The 17215-nt window shown below is 38.3% G+C and overlaps 1 protein-coding gene across 35 annotated transcripts in view; it reads left to right on the top strand.

Moving 5' to 3' along the window:
• Positions 1 to 17215, top strand: part of SGIP1 (SH3GL interacting endocytic adaptor 1) — a 221461-nt gene that overhangs the window by 97265 nt on the left and 106981 nt on the right. For 13 of the 35 annotated variants that reach the window (XM_032296675.1, XM_032296672.1, XM_032296673.1 and 10 more), the window contains 3 exons: positions 5927 to 5990; positions 12294 to 12318; positions 13316 to 13399. In XM_032296675.1, the coding sequence (XP_032152566.1) occupies positions 5927 to 5990; positions 12294 to 12318; positions 13316 to 13399 (173 nt within the window). Of the gene's footprint in view, positions 1 to 5926; positions 5991 to 12293; positions 12319 to 13315; positions 13400 to 15196; positions 15269 to 17215 lie in introns of all 35 variants that reach the window. The other 22 variants (XM_032296693.1, XM_032296707.1, XM_032296692.1 and 19 more) reach the window with 3 other exon arrangements.

Here is a 17215-nt window from a genome sequence, read left to right as displayed (position 1 = left end):
TGTCATAAATAGCTCTTATTATTTTGAGATATGATCCATCAATGCCCAGTTTATTGAGAGTTTTTAGCATAAAGGGCTGTTGAATTTTGTCAAAGGCCTCCTTCTCTGCATCTATTGAGATAATCATTTGGTTTTTGTCATTGCTTCTGTTTATGTGGTGGATTATGTTTATAGATTTGCAGATGTTGAACCAGCCTTGGATCCCTGGAATGAAGCCAACTTGATCATGATGGATAAGTTTTGATGTGCTGGTGCATTCAGTCTGCCAGTATTTTATTGAAGATTTTTGCATCTATGTTCGTCATGGATATTGGCCTGAAATTTTCTTTGTTAGTTACATCTTTGCCAAGTTTTGGTATCAGGATGATGTTGATCTCATAAAATGAGTTACAGAGGATTCCCTCTTTTTGTATTGTTTGGAATAGTTTCAGAAGAAATGATACCAGCTCCTCTTTGTAACTCTCGTCGAACTCGGCTGTGAACCTGTCTTGTCCTGGACTTTTTTTGTTTGGTATGCTATTAATTGCTGCCTCAACTTCAGACCTTGTTACTGGTCTATTCAGGAATTCAATTTCTTCCTGGTTTAGTCTTGGGAAGGTGTAAGTGTCCAGGAATTTATCCACTTCTTCTAGAATTACTGATGTACTTGCATAGACGTGTTTGCAGTAATCTCTGACGGTAGTTTGTATTTCTGTGGGATCAGTGGTGATATCCCCTTTGTCATTTTATACTGCATCTATTTGAATCTTCTCTGTTTTCTGTTTTATTAGTCTGGCTAGCAGTCTATCTATTTTGTTGATCTTTTCAAAGAAACAGCTCCTGGATTTATTGATTTTTTGAAGGGTTTTTTGGATCTCTCTCTCCTTCAGTTCTGTTCGATCTTAGTTATTTCTCGCCTTCTGCTAGCTTTTGAATTTGTTTGATCTTCCTCCTCTACTTCTTTTAATTGTGACATTAGGGTGTCAGTTTTATATCTTTCCTTACGTCTCTTGTGGGCATTTAGTGCTATAAGTTTCCCTCTAGACACTGCTTTAAATGTGTCCCAGAAATTCTGGTATGTTGTGTCTTCATTCTTATAGGTTTTGAAGATCTTTATTTCTGCATTCATTTTATTATTTATCCAGTAGTCATTCAGGAGCAGGTTGTTTAGCTTCCATGTAGTTCTATGGTTTTGAGTGAATTTCTTAATCCTGAGTTCTAATTTGATTGCGCTGTGTTCTGAGAGACTGGTTGTTATGATTTCTGTTCTTTTGCATTTGCTGAGGAGTGTTTTACTTCCAATTATGTGGTCAATTTTAGAATAAGTGCGACATGGTTCTGAGAAGAATGATATTCTGTGGATTTGGGGTGGAGAGCTCTGTAGATGTCTATTAGGTCCACTTGGTCCAGATCTGAGTTCAAGTCCTGGATATCCTTGTTAATGTTCTGTCTCGTTGATCTGTCTAGTATTGACAGTGTGATGTTGAAGTCTCCCACTATTATTGTGTCGGAGTCTAAGTCTCTTTGTAGGTCATTAAGAAATTGCTTTACATATCTGGGTGCTCCTGTATTGGGTGCATATATACTTAGGATAGTTAGCTCTTTTTGTTGCATTAATTCCTTTACCATTATGTAATGCCCTTCTTTGTCTCTTTTGATCTTTGTTGGTTTAAAGTCTGTTTTATCAGAGACTAGGATACAAAAAGCAACCCCTGCTTTTTTTGTTTGGTTCTCCATTTGCTTGGTAAATCTTCCTCGATCCCTTTATTTTGAGCCTATGTGTGTCTTTGCATGTGAAATGGGTTTTCTGAATACAGCACATCGATGGAGCTTGACTTTTTATCCAATCTGCCAGCCTGTGTCTTTTGATTGGGAGTATTTAACCCATTTACATTTAAGATTAATATTGTTATATGTGAATTTGATCCTGCCATTTTGGTGCTAGCTGGTTGTTTTGCCCATTAGTTGATGCAGTTTCTTCATGGTGTCGATGGTCTTTACAGTTTGGTAGGTTTTTGCAGTGACAGCTACTGGTTGTTCATTTCCATGTTCAGTGCTTCCTTTAGGGGCTCTTGTAGGGCAGGCCTGGTGGTAATGAAATCTCTTAGCAGTTACTTATCCATAAAGGATTTTACTTCTCCTTTGCTTATCAAGCTTACTTTGGCTGGATATGAAATTCCAAGTTGAAAATTCTTTTATTTCAGGATGTTGAATATTGGCCACCACTCTCTTCTGGGTTGTAGGGTTTCTGCCGAGAGATCTGCTGTGAGTCTGATGGGCTTTCCTTTGTGGGTAACCAACCTTTCCCTCTGGCTGCCCTTAGCATTTTTTTTCTTCATTTCAACCCTGGTGAATCTGATGATTATGTGTGATGGCAGTTTTAGATCCACACAGGAAAGTGTTCTCAATTCCATAGCTTGGGAGGGAACCATTCTAACTCCAGATTGTCAAGACAGTAAAATTATTTCCCTTTAGATGTCTTTGTTTTGATATTGGCAAGAGAAGAGTCACCACATTTCTTAAAGGACACTTCGTTTTTGCTCTCCCATTTTTGGTAAAAAATAGTTGATGAAAGATTTATCCTCCACTCCAGATGAAATTATACTATAATCATAACTACCTGAAGTGGAAAATCACTGGATACCGTGTTTTTAAACTGTATAGATTGTTGAACATAGTGTCTTAAATTTGTTTTTTTTTTTTTTAAGCATACTGATACTTTATTAGACTACATGGCATGACTCAGCCCACAGAACAGCTTCTTTCCATTAATCATAATTAGGTTATAAATACTCTAATGTCGATTCAGCTTTCAACTGTCATGAGTACCCAGCAAAGATATTCATAATCTGACAGTGTTATTCTGTAGATTTCTTAGAGGCAGATTGGTGATCTTCCTTATGTAAGTGCCCTTGGGGCATCTTCACCTTCTTATACCACTCCCTGCCCTCCACACCCTGATTGTGCCCCAGTTCCCATGGTTACAAAGCAGGGATGCTTCGGTCAGATCTGCAGCCTTCATCTCTGTCCTCCCAGAATCTCTGTCTCCACTCAAATAGACAATCCAGACGGGAGCCTTGAGTTTTGCTTTAGGCATTTCCTCTTTGGGACAACTATGCCTCTGGCTCTCCCGAGCCGTAAGTGTCTTAAATTTGTTATTCCTATAAGATCCTTGACTATTGTTGCTCTCTATTGAAGAGTTTCAATATTTTTTGATAAATTCTCAAAAGACATGAGCACACCTGTCTTTACTCACTTTTAACACAGTTGGTGTGATTGCTTTCTCCTTGGATCATCTGAAAGATTCATTAAGATATGAATAACTTACTTTCATAAATTCATTTGCTTTAGTCTTTCAGTTTTCTTCATATTTTTTGTAAACATCTTAAACATTTTCACTTTCGAAGAAGTAAAATGTTCTTAACATTTTTTTTTTTTGAGATGAAGTCTTACCCTGTCACCCAAGCTGGAGTGCAATGGCACCATCTTGGCTCACTACAACTTCTGCCTGCTGGGTTCAAGTGATTCTTCCACCCCAACCTCCCAAATAGCAGGGACTACAGGCATGCGCTACCATGCCTGGCTAAATTTTTGTATTTTTAGTACAGACAGATTTTCACCATATTGGCCAGGCTGGTCTTGAACTCCTGACCTCAAGTGATCCACCCACCTCAGCCTCCCAAAGTGCTGGGATTACAAGCATGAGCCACTGAGCCCAGCCCAACATTTTTTTTCTTATTCAACAATTTGATTAGGGGATTTTTTTCTAGAATTTCACGTTTGGTGTATTCCTATTCATATTCCATGTATAAGTGTATTTGATGTGTTCAAAACACGATTTCCAGTGAAAGAAAAGATACCACAGTGATACTACAGATATTGGCATGGCTTTTTGTGAAAGTGTGCAAATTATTTCATCTCTTATCATTGGCTGATCTGTTACAGCCTGAGAGGTTGAAACATAAAGAGAATGTGGCTTGTATTAAGCTACACGATTAGAACTGATGCTAGGAATGGACTCTGCCTCCTGGCTCCTGATTCAGTGCATTTTTCACTGGAAAGTGGACAACTCATGATGTTCATGACCTAGTTCATGTTGGCTGTTGTCCAAACTTGGTGGTCAAAACCAGGACAGGGTCTATGGAAAACTACTATTGCCTATTCTGTTACCAATTTAATAAAAAGAGTATTGGAATGTGTGGGTATTTTCTGATATATTTGGTAAGGCATGCTATCTCTTATCTCATAGGTCAAGTTACAGGAAATAAAGCACTTGAAAACATAAGATGATGATAGCATTGGTTTTATAGTCCTGTAAAAACCAGTAGTGGTTGCTGAGTATGGCATTCATTGTGAACTCAAAGCTAAATGAGAAGCAAAAAGAAGTCAATTAGGAGACTTGAAACCCACAGAAAATTGTAGGGAGAGACTGATGATTATATAACTATGATACTTTGTCCTTACAACAGAATAAGACAATTAGAGGTGAGAAAGAAGTTTTTAATAAACAAAATTAAAAATGAAAGGTGAGAAGGTGTTTCTAAATATTATGGGTGGGTAGTTTTATGTGGGAGGAGTTTTTTTAAAAATTGACATTTTAAAGAAATGTCTTAAATGGGTGACTATTAAAACGCAAAATTAGACAGAAAGAAGACATTTTGAAGACTGTATTTCAGTAGTATCCTAAGAGGCAGATAATGAATGACTCAGATAATCTGAGAGGTTTGGGCTGACTCACATGTTTTGGAAGAACGTATCATCAACTCACTGATTCTGTCGTTGTTTTTCCCTTTGTTCCACCTGGTAGTGCCAAACAAATCTGAAATACCAGTGACTCTCAGATCCATTTTCTCAAGAAGACTTTCCAAACCACCAATAACAAGTCTAAAGTTTGAATATATAAGCATTTAGTATATTTGAATAATAAAACAGAAGCACAAGCCATGTCTGTAACTATGGAACATGTGGGGGATGGGAAACCCAAACAGCCTTGACAGGATAAGTACAGAAGAAGCAAGACTGTGCTTGGCTTGTCAGGATGGAAGAAAAGGGCTTTCTTAGTCAGTGCTGTTTGAATGGTGCTTCCTGGAAGATATTTTAAATCACAAATATTATCTAGACTTATTAATGAGGGAGCCTTGGCCTTTGTTCAAGAAAGGATCTCAGCCTACTAGGGCAATTGACATAGGAACGAATAGGTGGTACCTATATAGGTGATATATCATAATACATATAAGAGCAACATTTTGAGGGGAGCACAGAATAGTCAGTGTCTTATGCCTCTAGGTTTGAGAGGCCTTACAGAAGGAGCGGCATTTAGCCTGGGCCTTAAGGGATGAGTTGAAATTCTAAATGTCCACAAAATAGGGAAAGCATTTCAACCACAAGAAAGGACCACACAAGAGAGAAAGAGATACTGAAGTGCAAATGTCGGGGTGTGTTCAGAGTATGGTTAATAATTCAATGCAGACACAGACTGGAGGAAGTAGTAAAAGATAAGATGGGACTAAGGGACACAAAGATGTGTCATATCTGTACAATTCTCTTGATATGGGTCACATGATCTGTATCTTGGCATTACCTCAGTCCAAAGAATATATCTAACCTGAAAATGGCTATTCTTCTAAATCTGCGATTTGGCTTCTTGGCAGAACCCCAGTTTGGGTGATGAATAACAGTAGTCTAAGAAAAACTTGCAATATTTTCTGTACCCATGCATCCTTATGTTGCTAATATGCTAAGAATTTATAGTGTGAAGTCCTTGATAAATATCTATTGAAAAATGTAATAATGAATCCTATGAACATGCAAACACACATAGCTATACATAGAACTTAAGAAACATCATTGCTTTTTGAACATTAAAGTCTAAATGGTGTATTACAACTTTCAAAATATGTTCACTTGAATGTTGCTGAGTTTTTGACCCTTTGCTGTTTTCCCACAGGATTGAAAAAACGTACAAGGAAGGCCTTTGGAATACGGAAGAAAGAAAAGGACACTGATTCTACGTGAGTGCTTTAGGAGTTTGCCACCTCAAAGAAGCTATTTGCATAAGAGATGCTTTGTCACAGTCAATATAAGATTGTCGCACAGTTTTCTCGGATATTGTGTACTATTTGCTTTCCCCATTTCTGAGTAAATTGTAATTATTCAATATAAACAGTTTTTAGATTTATGCTAAAATGGTGAAAATTTTTCAAGTGTTCAGTGTTTTTATCATGTTTCTTTCTTTTTTTTTCCCTTTGGATCATCATACTTCCCAGCAGTTTCAGGAGGCAGAAAATGTGATTGTTACTTTTGTGAAGGATAAAAAGAATTTGTTTTCACATATAGGGTTGACCCTATAATCTGAACTAAAGAAACAACAAAACACCTGTTTGGATAGATTAGACCCAGCCAGAAACAGAAATGTATACTAGAGAACATCTCAAATGTCTTACCTGAGATGCCGAGATTTTGTACAAGCTGAATTGTAAATCAGCAGAATTCAGGAATGATTGACTATTTGGCAGTGAACAAGAAGCAAATGCCAGAAGAAACTATGGGGGTGCTTTTACATGTTTAAATGATCATGTTCAAGGGAATTAATTGCCCACAGACACTGATAGGCCCTGAAAATGTCCAATGACATAACAGTTTTTTTTCCCTTTAACTTCCTTCCACTTATTTGACCATCTTGAATTCTCCTGCAGAAGTATTTGGCTCTGACACAAAATCTCAGATGCCTTTTGGAGCCAAGCAGGTAACTTAAATACGTGAAGTCCACTGGCCAGGAACTTAAGACTCCAGCACAAGACCAGTGTAAGGAGAACACAACTATCCAGCTACAGGTGGTTGTGACCAGGTAGATATGCAGATCTGGTGTAGTTTGTTGTACATCAGAATTGAGACCATTATACCCTTCATTTAGCTAGAATCTCTGAAAGAAAGTTAGAAAATGGGAAAAGCAATAGTTGTTTGGGTGCAGGTGAAAATCAAGAAAGCCACATTCTCACCTTTAGCTTTTCATTCTGTATATCTTTATCATGCCTAAATTTTATCACAAGATGCCGAGTATTTCCCTGGGCCCTTGTCCTTTGAGAGTTTATGATTCATGAGATGAAATATCTACTACACAAATTAAAGTATTATTTATACAACTAATGTGGTAACATATTTGAAATGCCTAATATGGTATCTAATACTTAGTAAATGCTCAGCAAATGGCAGGTGCTGGTACTTTTCATATTACTGATACAAATTAATACGTGGTAAGCTCCTTACAAGCAACTAAGATGGGATTTCATGGGAATCTGAGGGTGAGAAAGCTCATATTTGGACTGATGATAAGTGACACTTCAGGGAGGGAGGAGACTCGAGCTCGGCCTTCAAGAAGATGAGGATGTATATTTCATGCAAAAGGAACAACAAAAGCAAAAGCAGAAAAGTAGAAAAGTCCACTAGGCATATACCGACAAGACAAATGGGCAGTTTGTCTACTTGGGGGTTACAGGTAAAGGTGACAATGGAAGGCAAGGCTAGAAAGGAGACCAGTTCCAGATAGGAAGGGCCTTAAGTAGCAGGCTGAGGTGTATGGGCTACTCCCATAGGCAGTGGGCCACCTTGAAACCTTGAAAGTTTTTAAGCCAAAGAGTATAAAGGATTAGGGGAACAAAGTTATTTTTGTCTAGATGCCAAATATTAAGTTCTTATATTTTCTTTGTGCAATTTCTTTTGTAACTATTTATTTCATGGAAATTACATTTGCTGGGATTTCATGGAAATTACTGTTGTCCTGCAAATTTTTCCCAATAATTAAGTTATGAATATTTTTCTGAGGATTATACAATTTACATTGTTTCTTAAGAAGTTTGCCATTTTCTAAACATTTGCCACTCAGACTATACGATAGTGCCATCACTAGCTGAGGAGATTGGGCTGTAGTCCCAGCACTGCCAGAACTCCATGGCTTTGGGAATTACCCTTTTCTTTGCTGGGCCTCAGTTTCCACCCCTGTAAACAACAACAAAGAAATTTGCACAGATGGAATCTAATTTCTCTAAAGGGCCAGACGCTATACGAGTCGTATAAGGGAAGGCATTATAGGATCGTATAGTGACCACCTGCAATGTGCTAGGTGTTGTGGGGGATGCTACTCGATGGATCTCAGGAGAACATCGTTAACAGAAACCAAATCCATTTCTGAATGAAGACAATGTCTGTAACTGACTGCACCAGAGATTTCTGGTATGTGAGGAAAGTTAGAAAGGAAAAAAATCTCTTGACAGAGAAAAGAGGTTGAACAACCTCTCTGGGGCAGGCTGAACTAATTTACAAATGGCTAAAGCACTGCTCTTCCATCACTGTTTCTCAAGTTATGAAAATAACTGAGTGATTCCTCACGGCTATCTGATGCACTCTAACGAGACATTTGTTTATAGAATCCCAAGTGTCCTTCCTTAACTTTTTATCATTTGAGAGTCCCAAATTACTTACGTGGTAGCAAAACAGATGTAAGCTGGTTCCACCATCAGTGATGGTCAAAGGACAAGCTGTTTAGTATGTTTAATATAAGCCTTTGCTTTTTATGAACTCCCTAATGCTTTCATTAACTCTCTAATTGGATCACATATCATTCTTGGAAAAGACATCAGGATAAATGCAAAGGGGTTGGGAAAGTGCTCTAGCAATTTGCTGTCCCTTCAGCTTTAGTAAATGCTCGTGTTTGTCTGCGATCACTGAAGCCTTGTTGATGCAAACTGTTTACAGCGCTGTTACGACTCACTATGGGTTGCTAAGCAACCTCCTAGCGTAGACACCGCACCAACTTCAGCTGATTGAACCTCCTTAGATACACAGTGGGGTTAGGACCAGAGTTTTCTGATTTAATCATCATTACAGCAGCTGATAGAAAGAGGAAGGGAGAGAGATTGTGCTAAGTGGCAGGCCCTGTGTAGGACATATGTTGCACTAGTAACATTTTTAGTCTTCCCAGTAATTCAATAAGGTTAGTAGTATTACATCAATTTTAAGGATGAGATATCAGTGCCAAAAGGGGTTAAGTAACATGTTGAAGGCTACCCAAAAACTAAGACTTGGAGCCCATATTCTAGTCTAAAATCCAATGTCTGTGCTTTCATCACCCAAAAGAAAAAATGTCAATAGGTAGAATTAAAATCCAGACAGACAGGAGGGTTAAAAAAAAAAGACAGTAGTTACAAAAGGTAACTGAAACTTTAAAATAGATGCCAAAAGTCCATGGTAGATGATTTTTTTTGTATGTATATTTGGAATTAAAATATTAATACTTCATTAGTAGTTTTTTAAATGTATGTTTTATTGCATTTTAGGGATCCTTTTTAAAATAGAAATCAGCAAATACAGTAAGTCTGCCAAGAAAAAATTCATTTTAAAATACAACATAAAACCTCATTAGAGGGGGTTAGGAAGTGAAATTAGAATGTATGCCCAAGTGTCTGAGGCTGCTAAAATCTCTTCACTCCCTGTCCTGGGTCATATTGCATAAAAATTATTATTCTAGAAAACACTTAGTAAGCATTTACTATGTTCTAGGTACTGTTTCATGTTCTTCATTTACGTCAGCTCATTGCATCCTCTAATAGCTCTGTGTGGTATATATGCTGTTATGATGGCTATTTTATAGATGAGGAAACTGAGAAACAAAGAAGTGAAGTAACTTGCCCAAGTTTCTGCAGCTAAGAGATCTATATTGGTTGATCCCAGGTAGTCTGGCACTGGAGCCAGTACCCTTAGCCACCATGCTCACTGATTCCTTAGGACACATGAGCCACATTTCCATCAGTAGAGAAGACAAAGGATCAGAATAGGACTCCAATGCTGCTATACAATCACAATTTCTCTGATTAAAAATTGTTAAGACCACCCCAACAGCTGCAATCAGCATGATATCGATGCCTCCCATTTAAGATCCCCTGTTGATAAGACCTTATACCTGAATCCACAGTGGACACCACCACAGCCAGGCCAATCTCTGAGCTTCTGGCGCATCTATTTCTTGTTGTTCCCAAAGGATCCCCACATGGATCAGTGACTCTGAACACATCCTACCCAAAAGTTAATGCAGTCTCCTCTCTCTCAGCTCCGCTAGCAGAGGTTGAAGTCCTAGTAAGAAATACTCATATATATAGATATTAAGTCCTAGTAAGTTGAAGTCCTTGTAAGTTGAAGTCCTAGTAAGAAATACTCAGTATATTGGCCAGGCACAGTGGCTCATGCCTGTAATCCCAGCACTTTGGGAAGCTGAGGTAGGTGGATCACCTGAGGTCAGGAGTTCAAGACCAGCCTGGCTAACATAGTGAAACCACTTCTCTACTAAAAATACAGAATTAGCTAGGCATAGTGGCTCATGCCTGTAATCCCAGCTACTTTGGAAACTGAGGCAGAAGAATCACTTGAACCTGGGAGGCAGAGGTTGCAGTGAGGCAAGATTGCACCATTACATTCCAGCCTGGGTGACAAGAGCAAAACTCCATCTCAGAAAAAAAGAGAAAGACATACTCAGTATACAGATATAAAAAGAGAATTGGTTTTGATGAGTATGGATTGGTACCTATCCTCAGTGCCCTCCTTCTACCCTGGGCTTACTATAACCATGATAACCCACTGGATTTACCAGCCAACTTTATTCTCTTTGCGACGAACGTGTCTTCATTATTTTTATCTCTTGGTCCTAACCAAGCACTTAGTTCATTACAAGCACTTTTGTCAGCCAAGATTCTTCCTATCGTTCTATTTTAAAGACCATTTTTTCAAACTGGTTAATTTCCAGATAATCTTCAAAAGTCCCAACATTTCTGTCAATTCCCATGGTCTTTCAATATCAAGATCTTCTCTATTTCTTGCCTCTGTATCACTGATTTACCTTTGCATCTGTGTGGACACAGAACTCACTCTTTGTGAAAAATGATGCACTCTGTCAAGTGTATTATCATCCAAGTAGAATATTCTGCTAATTTTGAAGGGGTGTTGGTAGAGAAGGAATCACACCTTGGAGTCCAGATGGCATCCCACCAACTCTGCATTGCTTTCTCTCTCTTTCTCCTTTGATTGACTTTCTGCCATGAGCAATAATTTTCTTACCTGGTCACACCTTCTGAAGAACAGTTCCGACCAAACACCAGACTCCTCAAGACATCACAGTCCACCTCAAGCACTTATTAAGGTTTTCTTCCAAATAATGCAGGTCCCTTTCCAAGTGTAATACATATCCCTGTATTTTTTTAGCCTCTTAAAAACTGAATTAAAATGGAAAGTTATAAAATTACAGTGATTACCTTCTAGTTTCTTCCTCTGCTCCTATCATCCAGTTTCCTAAAATACCTGTAATACCCCTCCTACACTGCTCTAAAGTCCAGTGCGGCTGCAAGTGGCAGTTTTGTGTTCCTAGTGAAGAGAAAATAAATTATAATCAACTCATAGTTTTAATACTCTGTGTTAGGAACTACTGTAAGTTCTTTCTATATATTATCTTGTTTAAACTGGCTTAGAGAGCTTAAGTGTTCAAGGTCACAGGACTGTTTGGACACCCAGCTTCCTCTTACTCTAAAGCCCTTGCTCTTGACCACTGTAGCATAGTGCCACCGTAGAGTAGCTGCCCTGGGCTTTAGTCATCAGAGCGAGCCATTTAGCAAAATGTTGTTCTCCATTTCCTGCTCTTCTATAATGGAAGGAGAGGTAAACATGGAAATATGGGGGAAAGTAACAATTTTCAAAATAAAGTTGAAAAAATACTGCAGAAGTTTTATCACAAAGAGGCAATTCTGGACCATTCACAGAAGATACAAGGGCTGGGCTCCTGCAATCCCAGCTTCTCGGGAGGCTGAGGCATAGGTTCACAGGAGCCCAGCAGTTCAAGGCTGTAGTATGCTTTTGATTATGCCTGTGAATAGCCACTGCATGCCAGCCTGGGCAACATAGCGATACCCCATCTCTTAAAAATACACAGATGAGAGAGTAAATGGGTTTACTTGCCTCGTGATAGCTTTAAATGGAGCCAGCTAGGCTGGGACAGTCTCCTTAATGAACTCTCCTCTCAAAAGTGGACCAATGCACTACCCTACCCACTTGTGCTGCAAGTTTTTAATGAGAATTTCCTTCCCACATACACATATCCCACACTTAAATATCACTCAATCAATTTGTTTTGATTTAGTTTTCATTAGCCAGGTTTACTGGGGCGGGAATGCTGGGGAAGGGGAGGGTGGTGGTTAATGGTTCTTACTGTTGTACTTTAGTCTATGAGGCAGGAATGATTCCTTTTCATAATAGCTATCAATTTCTTTTTGTTACAGAGGTTCACCAGATAGAGATGGAATTGTAAGTATTTAAATGACCATTTTTATTGAGTTTGTGCTTCAGAATATGCTATGTGTAAATTTCTTGAAGCCCCATTTTTTTTTTCCTGTAGGGAAACAAATAGCTCGAATGACTTTTTATACCTCTCACTGTTGTAATTTTCTATAATAATTGCATGGGACATAAATGTAGTCTTGGTCAAGCTAGACTTATTTATAGCATTTACCTAAATCTTTGCCCCAGAGCAGGCAGGAAAACTAGTCATCCAGATAGTGGGTCACAAGCCAGACAGTTCATGCAGGGGCTGCTCCCATCAACTGTTATTTCATTTCCAATTTAATTATGTAAAGCTCATTATGGGAGAATGTTTCTACCAACAGAGGCCACAAAGTTGTAATGAAGCTGAGATCCAAGAAAATTGAAAGAAGCTTTTCCCCTTTAGTAATTGTGCTGTAGATACATTTTCTATATTAAATTCAAAAGTAGGAGATGATCTTGAAAACCACTTAAGCCTGAATTTACAGCCTGAAGGAGAAAAATCTGTCCACTGGATTTAGATTTAATAGTTAACTCTAACTCCTTGCTGGCCGCCAGAATTCTTGCTTTTTTAAAAAAGTCTGTGGTGCACGGGCTTAGATTTACTCAAGTTGTGCTTATGGGAGTCTGCACCGACTCCTAAAATGACTTCCTTCAAATCTAAATCAGATGCCTATTCAGAAGGTTCAAAAGAACAGCTGTTACTGAAAAAAAAAAAAAATGGACTTACATTAGGCTTATTGGAGTGGGAACTAAAATAAACCTGATGGTTAAAAAAAAATTTTTAATCATCCTCCATAATATTATACCTAAACTGGGGTGTTAATTGCAGCTATTGCAGGAATTTTTCTTCCACACTTGACTCAAGGTTCTTAGCTTTGGGGTGCCTTTTGCTTTCATGTGGTTCTCACCATGAAATGTTAAGAAAATAGACTGAAATTGATCAGACATTGGGTAACACTATAATCAAGGCTCTATTCAGCAGGGGAAAAAAAAGACCCAGAAGACTCAGCTTCTCCTCACCTCTTGCTTCTGGCTCAGAGCCCTCTCGTTAACTCTGTCTCAGGTACTCTCTGCTTCTGTGTCTCTTCTTTGCTTCCAGCTTGGTCCCCTCCCTGGGTTCTCTGGTCCCCTCCATTCTGACCTTTGCAAAGCTCTGTTAGCTACTCTGCTTTCTATCCTTGCTACTCCCAGACTGGATTGCTATTTCTTGCTTCTCTACCTTTGCCGCTCTCAGTCTTGTCCTTATTTTCTTTCTCTGAACCCCTGCTCGTTGTCTCTAAGGCCCCCTTGCTGCCTTACTGTTCTCTGTGTTCCGAGCAGCATCGGTTTAAATCTCTGGTAGAATGTGCACCTCAGCACCTGGTACAGCAGCTGGCACATGGCAGGCAACGATGAGTATGGGCTGCATTAATAAACCCAGCAGTTATTCCGGGGATGCAGGCCCCCCAGGCCAGGGATTCATGCCTGAGTTCCCCGAGCCCTTCACCATTCCAAGGCATATGAATTTCTTTATTAGCAATTTTGCCCACTTTGTTACTTAATTAGAAATGCCATAAATATCACTGATCATGATTATTAGGAAAGATAAATTAGGTAATTTTGAATTCTTAGGAAATAACACAGCCCTGTTCTGGAAAAGACTACGTTCAAAATAAATGCACTTCCTCAGAAACAGGCTTTATAGGTAATGGGAAATTACCAGCTGCTGGTTTTATAGAAATGTTCTCCAAGTTTTCCAAGTTTACCCTGGTCACTGAATTTTGGAAACCAGTGCTATCTGAGTTTCTGTTTGCTTTCAGTTCTTAGAGATATCAACCTAATTTTCTTTCAAACTCAGATTTCTTCAGGCCTTATTTCTATAGACTCAGTCCGCTTTGGCTGATACAGCTTTCAAATGATTGCGTTTTGAATGTCAGGTATTGAAACGTATGTTTTCATTAATGTAGTTCCACAAACTACAGGTGGTGGTGCACCTACCTAGTGCTTATAAACTACTTGGTAAACACAAGCTTTAATGTACTGTTGTTAATTTAATGCCAGTTTCTCAAAATCTAACGAAGCTCATCTCTGGTGGCAATGCTTCTGAGGTTTAACCTATAGAGGCTTCGCGGCAGGGCTGCATGCATGAAGGTGGGCCTTCCTCCCCACTGGCTGAATGTACCCATCACTGGCAGAGCTGTCTGTCATGGTGTCTGAGACTTCAGGCAGCTGTGTGTGACAATGCATCCTATCCCAGACAGAAACTCTAATTTGTGCAGGGCAAACTAACTTTTTTCTAAGCAGTTCCAGTTTCCTTCCACACATAGACTGGGAGCATCAGGGTCACAGCCTTTGCTGTGAGAAGGTCAGTTTTGATCATCCTGAACAGGTGTGCAGGAAAGGGCACAGTTGGGAGCTGTCAGCTGTGTGTGCTGTGTGTATTGGCGACTGCAGGAAGGCTTTGACCCAAGGGAAAATATGGTGAAGCTAAACTGAACTTTTCTTACTTAGATTAGAAATACAACCATTTTTATTCAGTCTCTTCTTGTGTGTCCTCGTGTCTGTTCTCTATGTGTAAATTAAATGCTGGCTATATGAGAAATAGATCCACCTGGTTCCTAGAGCCTGGGACACATCTTCCTCCTCCTCCCGTCTTCTCGTGGCCTAACCAAGCTGGCCTGCTGAATAGAGCCTCATTATGGGCCCCAAAGTCCACTCTTTGCTTAAGGAACCCTGCCAAGATTGGTAGGCCGTACGATTTGGCCTAGAGATGGTTTCTTCTATGGTATGTTTGCTGACTCCATGTAATTCTTTATATGTGTCTTGAAGAACAAGCAGATCTTTTAACCACTTTTTTCTACATGAAAACAATCAATTCCAGCAGCCCAGCCCACACGAACCACCCTACAATAGCAAAGCAGAATGTGCGCGTGAAGGAGGAAAAAAAGTTTCGGTAAGGAAACAGATTTTAGTTTAAAATTTCCAAAAGGTTGTAGAAAACAGTGAGTAAAATCCCAGTTTAAAACTTGGAAAACACAGTAGTTTCCATTTGCTCCATTTAAGAAAACTCTTAGGTATTTCCAGATTATTTCTTGAATATCTGGGGCCAATTTTTAAATTAACCATATAGACTTCATGGACTGACATCTGAATGTACTTTTAAAGAGTAATCATACATAAAAGATGTGTGTTTCCTGTTTCACTGACAAAGGACAGGAATTCAAACTTTAAAAAGAATCTACTGTCTATAAAGAAGCCTTTGGCTATAATAAAAATATCACCACATAAATTGAGTAGTCATTTCTTAGGATAAGTACTATCTCAATAACATCAGGAATTTGGCATGATTTGTAGGAACCAGTGTATTTAACCAAAGGACATTGAATCAGGGATGCTGATCCTAGCCCAAACTCTGAAGTAGCTATAGCAGTGTTGTACATTATGGTAGTCACATGTGACTAGTTATTAAAATTCAGTTCCTCAGTTGCTGTGAGTACTCCATAGCCACTTGCGGCTAGTGGCTACCATCTTGGATAGCACACAGGTAGGACATTGCCATCTTCACAGCTATTTCTATTGGGCAGTGCTGTCCTATAGAATTATTTACAAAGTGAGTCAAGTCTACCTCAGTGGAGAAAAGATAATATTTAGGGAGTACATCATATATCTTTAACACGCTTTACCCAAGGATCATTACCCGGCCATGAGCTGACCTTGAAAACCAGAGGCATTCCCAATGGAATTTGAGAACTTTGATGAATGTATAATTGAACATAATTGTCACTATATTTACCTACTAAGCCCATCATATTATCTAAGAACAGATAATATGCCTAACCAAGTAAAATACCTATGAAGACATGATTAGCATCACTGTGAGCCTCAATTATCTTTAATAATCATATTCAAGTTATAAAAGTTACTTATTCTAAGGGTAGGATTTTTTAATTTTAAAAAATACGAAAAAAAAAGGAAGAGGTAAAAATCTATGTAACTACAATTCCAAGAGAAAAATCATTGTTTATATATTGGCAAATATATGTCTTTCAGTATTAAGCCTGGTTTTTAAGTGGTGTTTCCCCACTTAACTGATATTCTTCCTTGCTTCTTCTTCAAAGTTTTCCATTTGAAAGTCAATAGAGTCATTATCTTCACTATTACTAGTACTATAGTTGCACCTTTCTCAATGGTTAAACCAACAAAGAATTGTTTTTTTCTTGGGTTTGGGCCAGAAGAATTCCATCCAGGCTCTGGCCTAGCTTTAACTTGATATAATTTTCACTTGTGAAACCAAAGATATTTGTAAGAATCCACTTGCATAACTGAGACCAAATTCCTCTAATAAAGCCATGCGTGTGTGTGTGTGTTGAATATCTGCTAAAAATAACGTATTGTTATGATTTGTTGTTTGTTTTTAGTATTTGTTTTTAAAGGGTCCCTATGTTTGAAGAAAAAGTTTCTACAGGTTTTGCTTTCCCTTTATCTCAATCTTCCTTGGTTTTCATGGAAACTGGGAAATTTTCTCTCTGCCTAGATCTTTAAATTTAGAAACCTTTTTTTCTACAATGTTAGATATATGTTGTCAAGAAGGAAAGAAAAACAAATATACATATATATCTGTGTGTGTATATGTATAGTATATGTATATTTATATACGTGAGTGTATGTGTGTATGTATGTATATATGTGTGTATGTGTATATGTACATATATGTGTATATATATGTGCATGTATATATGTATATGTGCACACACATATATATACACACATACATACACACACAAATATATGTGTATATATATATATATATATATATAAACTGTTTAGCTGAACATATAAACCATCTTGGTTTTTAAGGGCTTTAGTTATGAAGATGAGATTATCATGGACACAAACTGTA

This window comes from Sapajus apella, unplaced genomic scaffold, assembly GCF_009761245.1.
Source record: "Sapajus apella isolate SASKATOON/1434 unplaced genomic scaffold, GSC_monkey_1.0 scaffold36, whole genome shotgun sequence".
Classification (NCBI taxonomy): domain Eukaryota; kingdom Metazoa; phylum Chordata; class Mammalia; order Primates; family Cebidae; genus Sapajus; species Sapajus apella.
The sequence above is the reverse complement of the archived record's forward strand: the minus strand, read 5'-3'. Positions and strand labels throughout refer to the sequence as shown.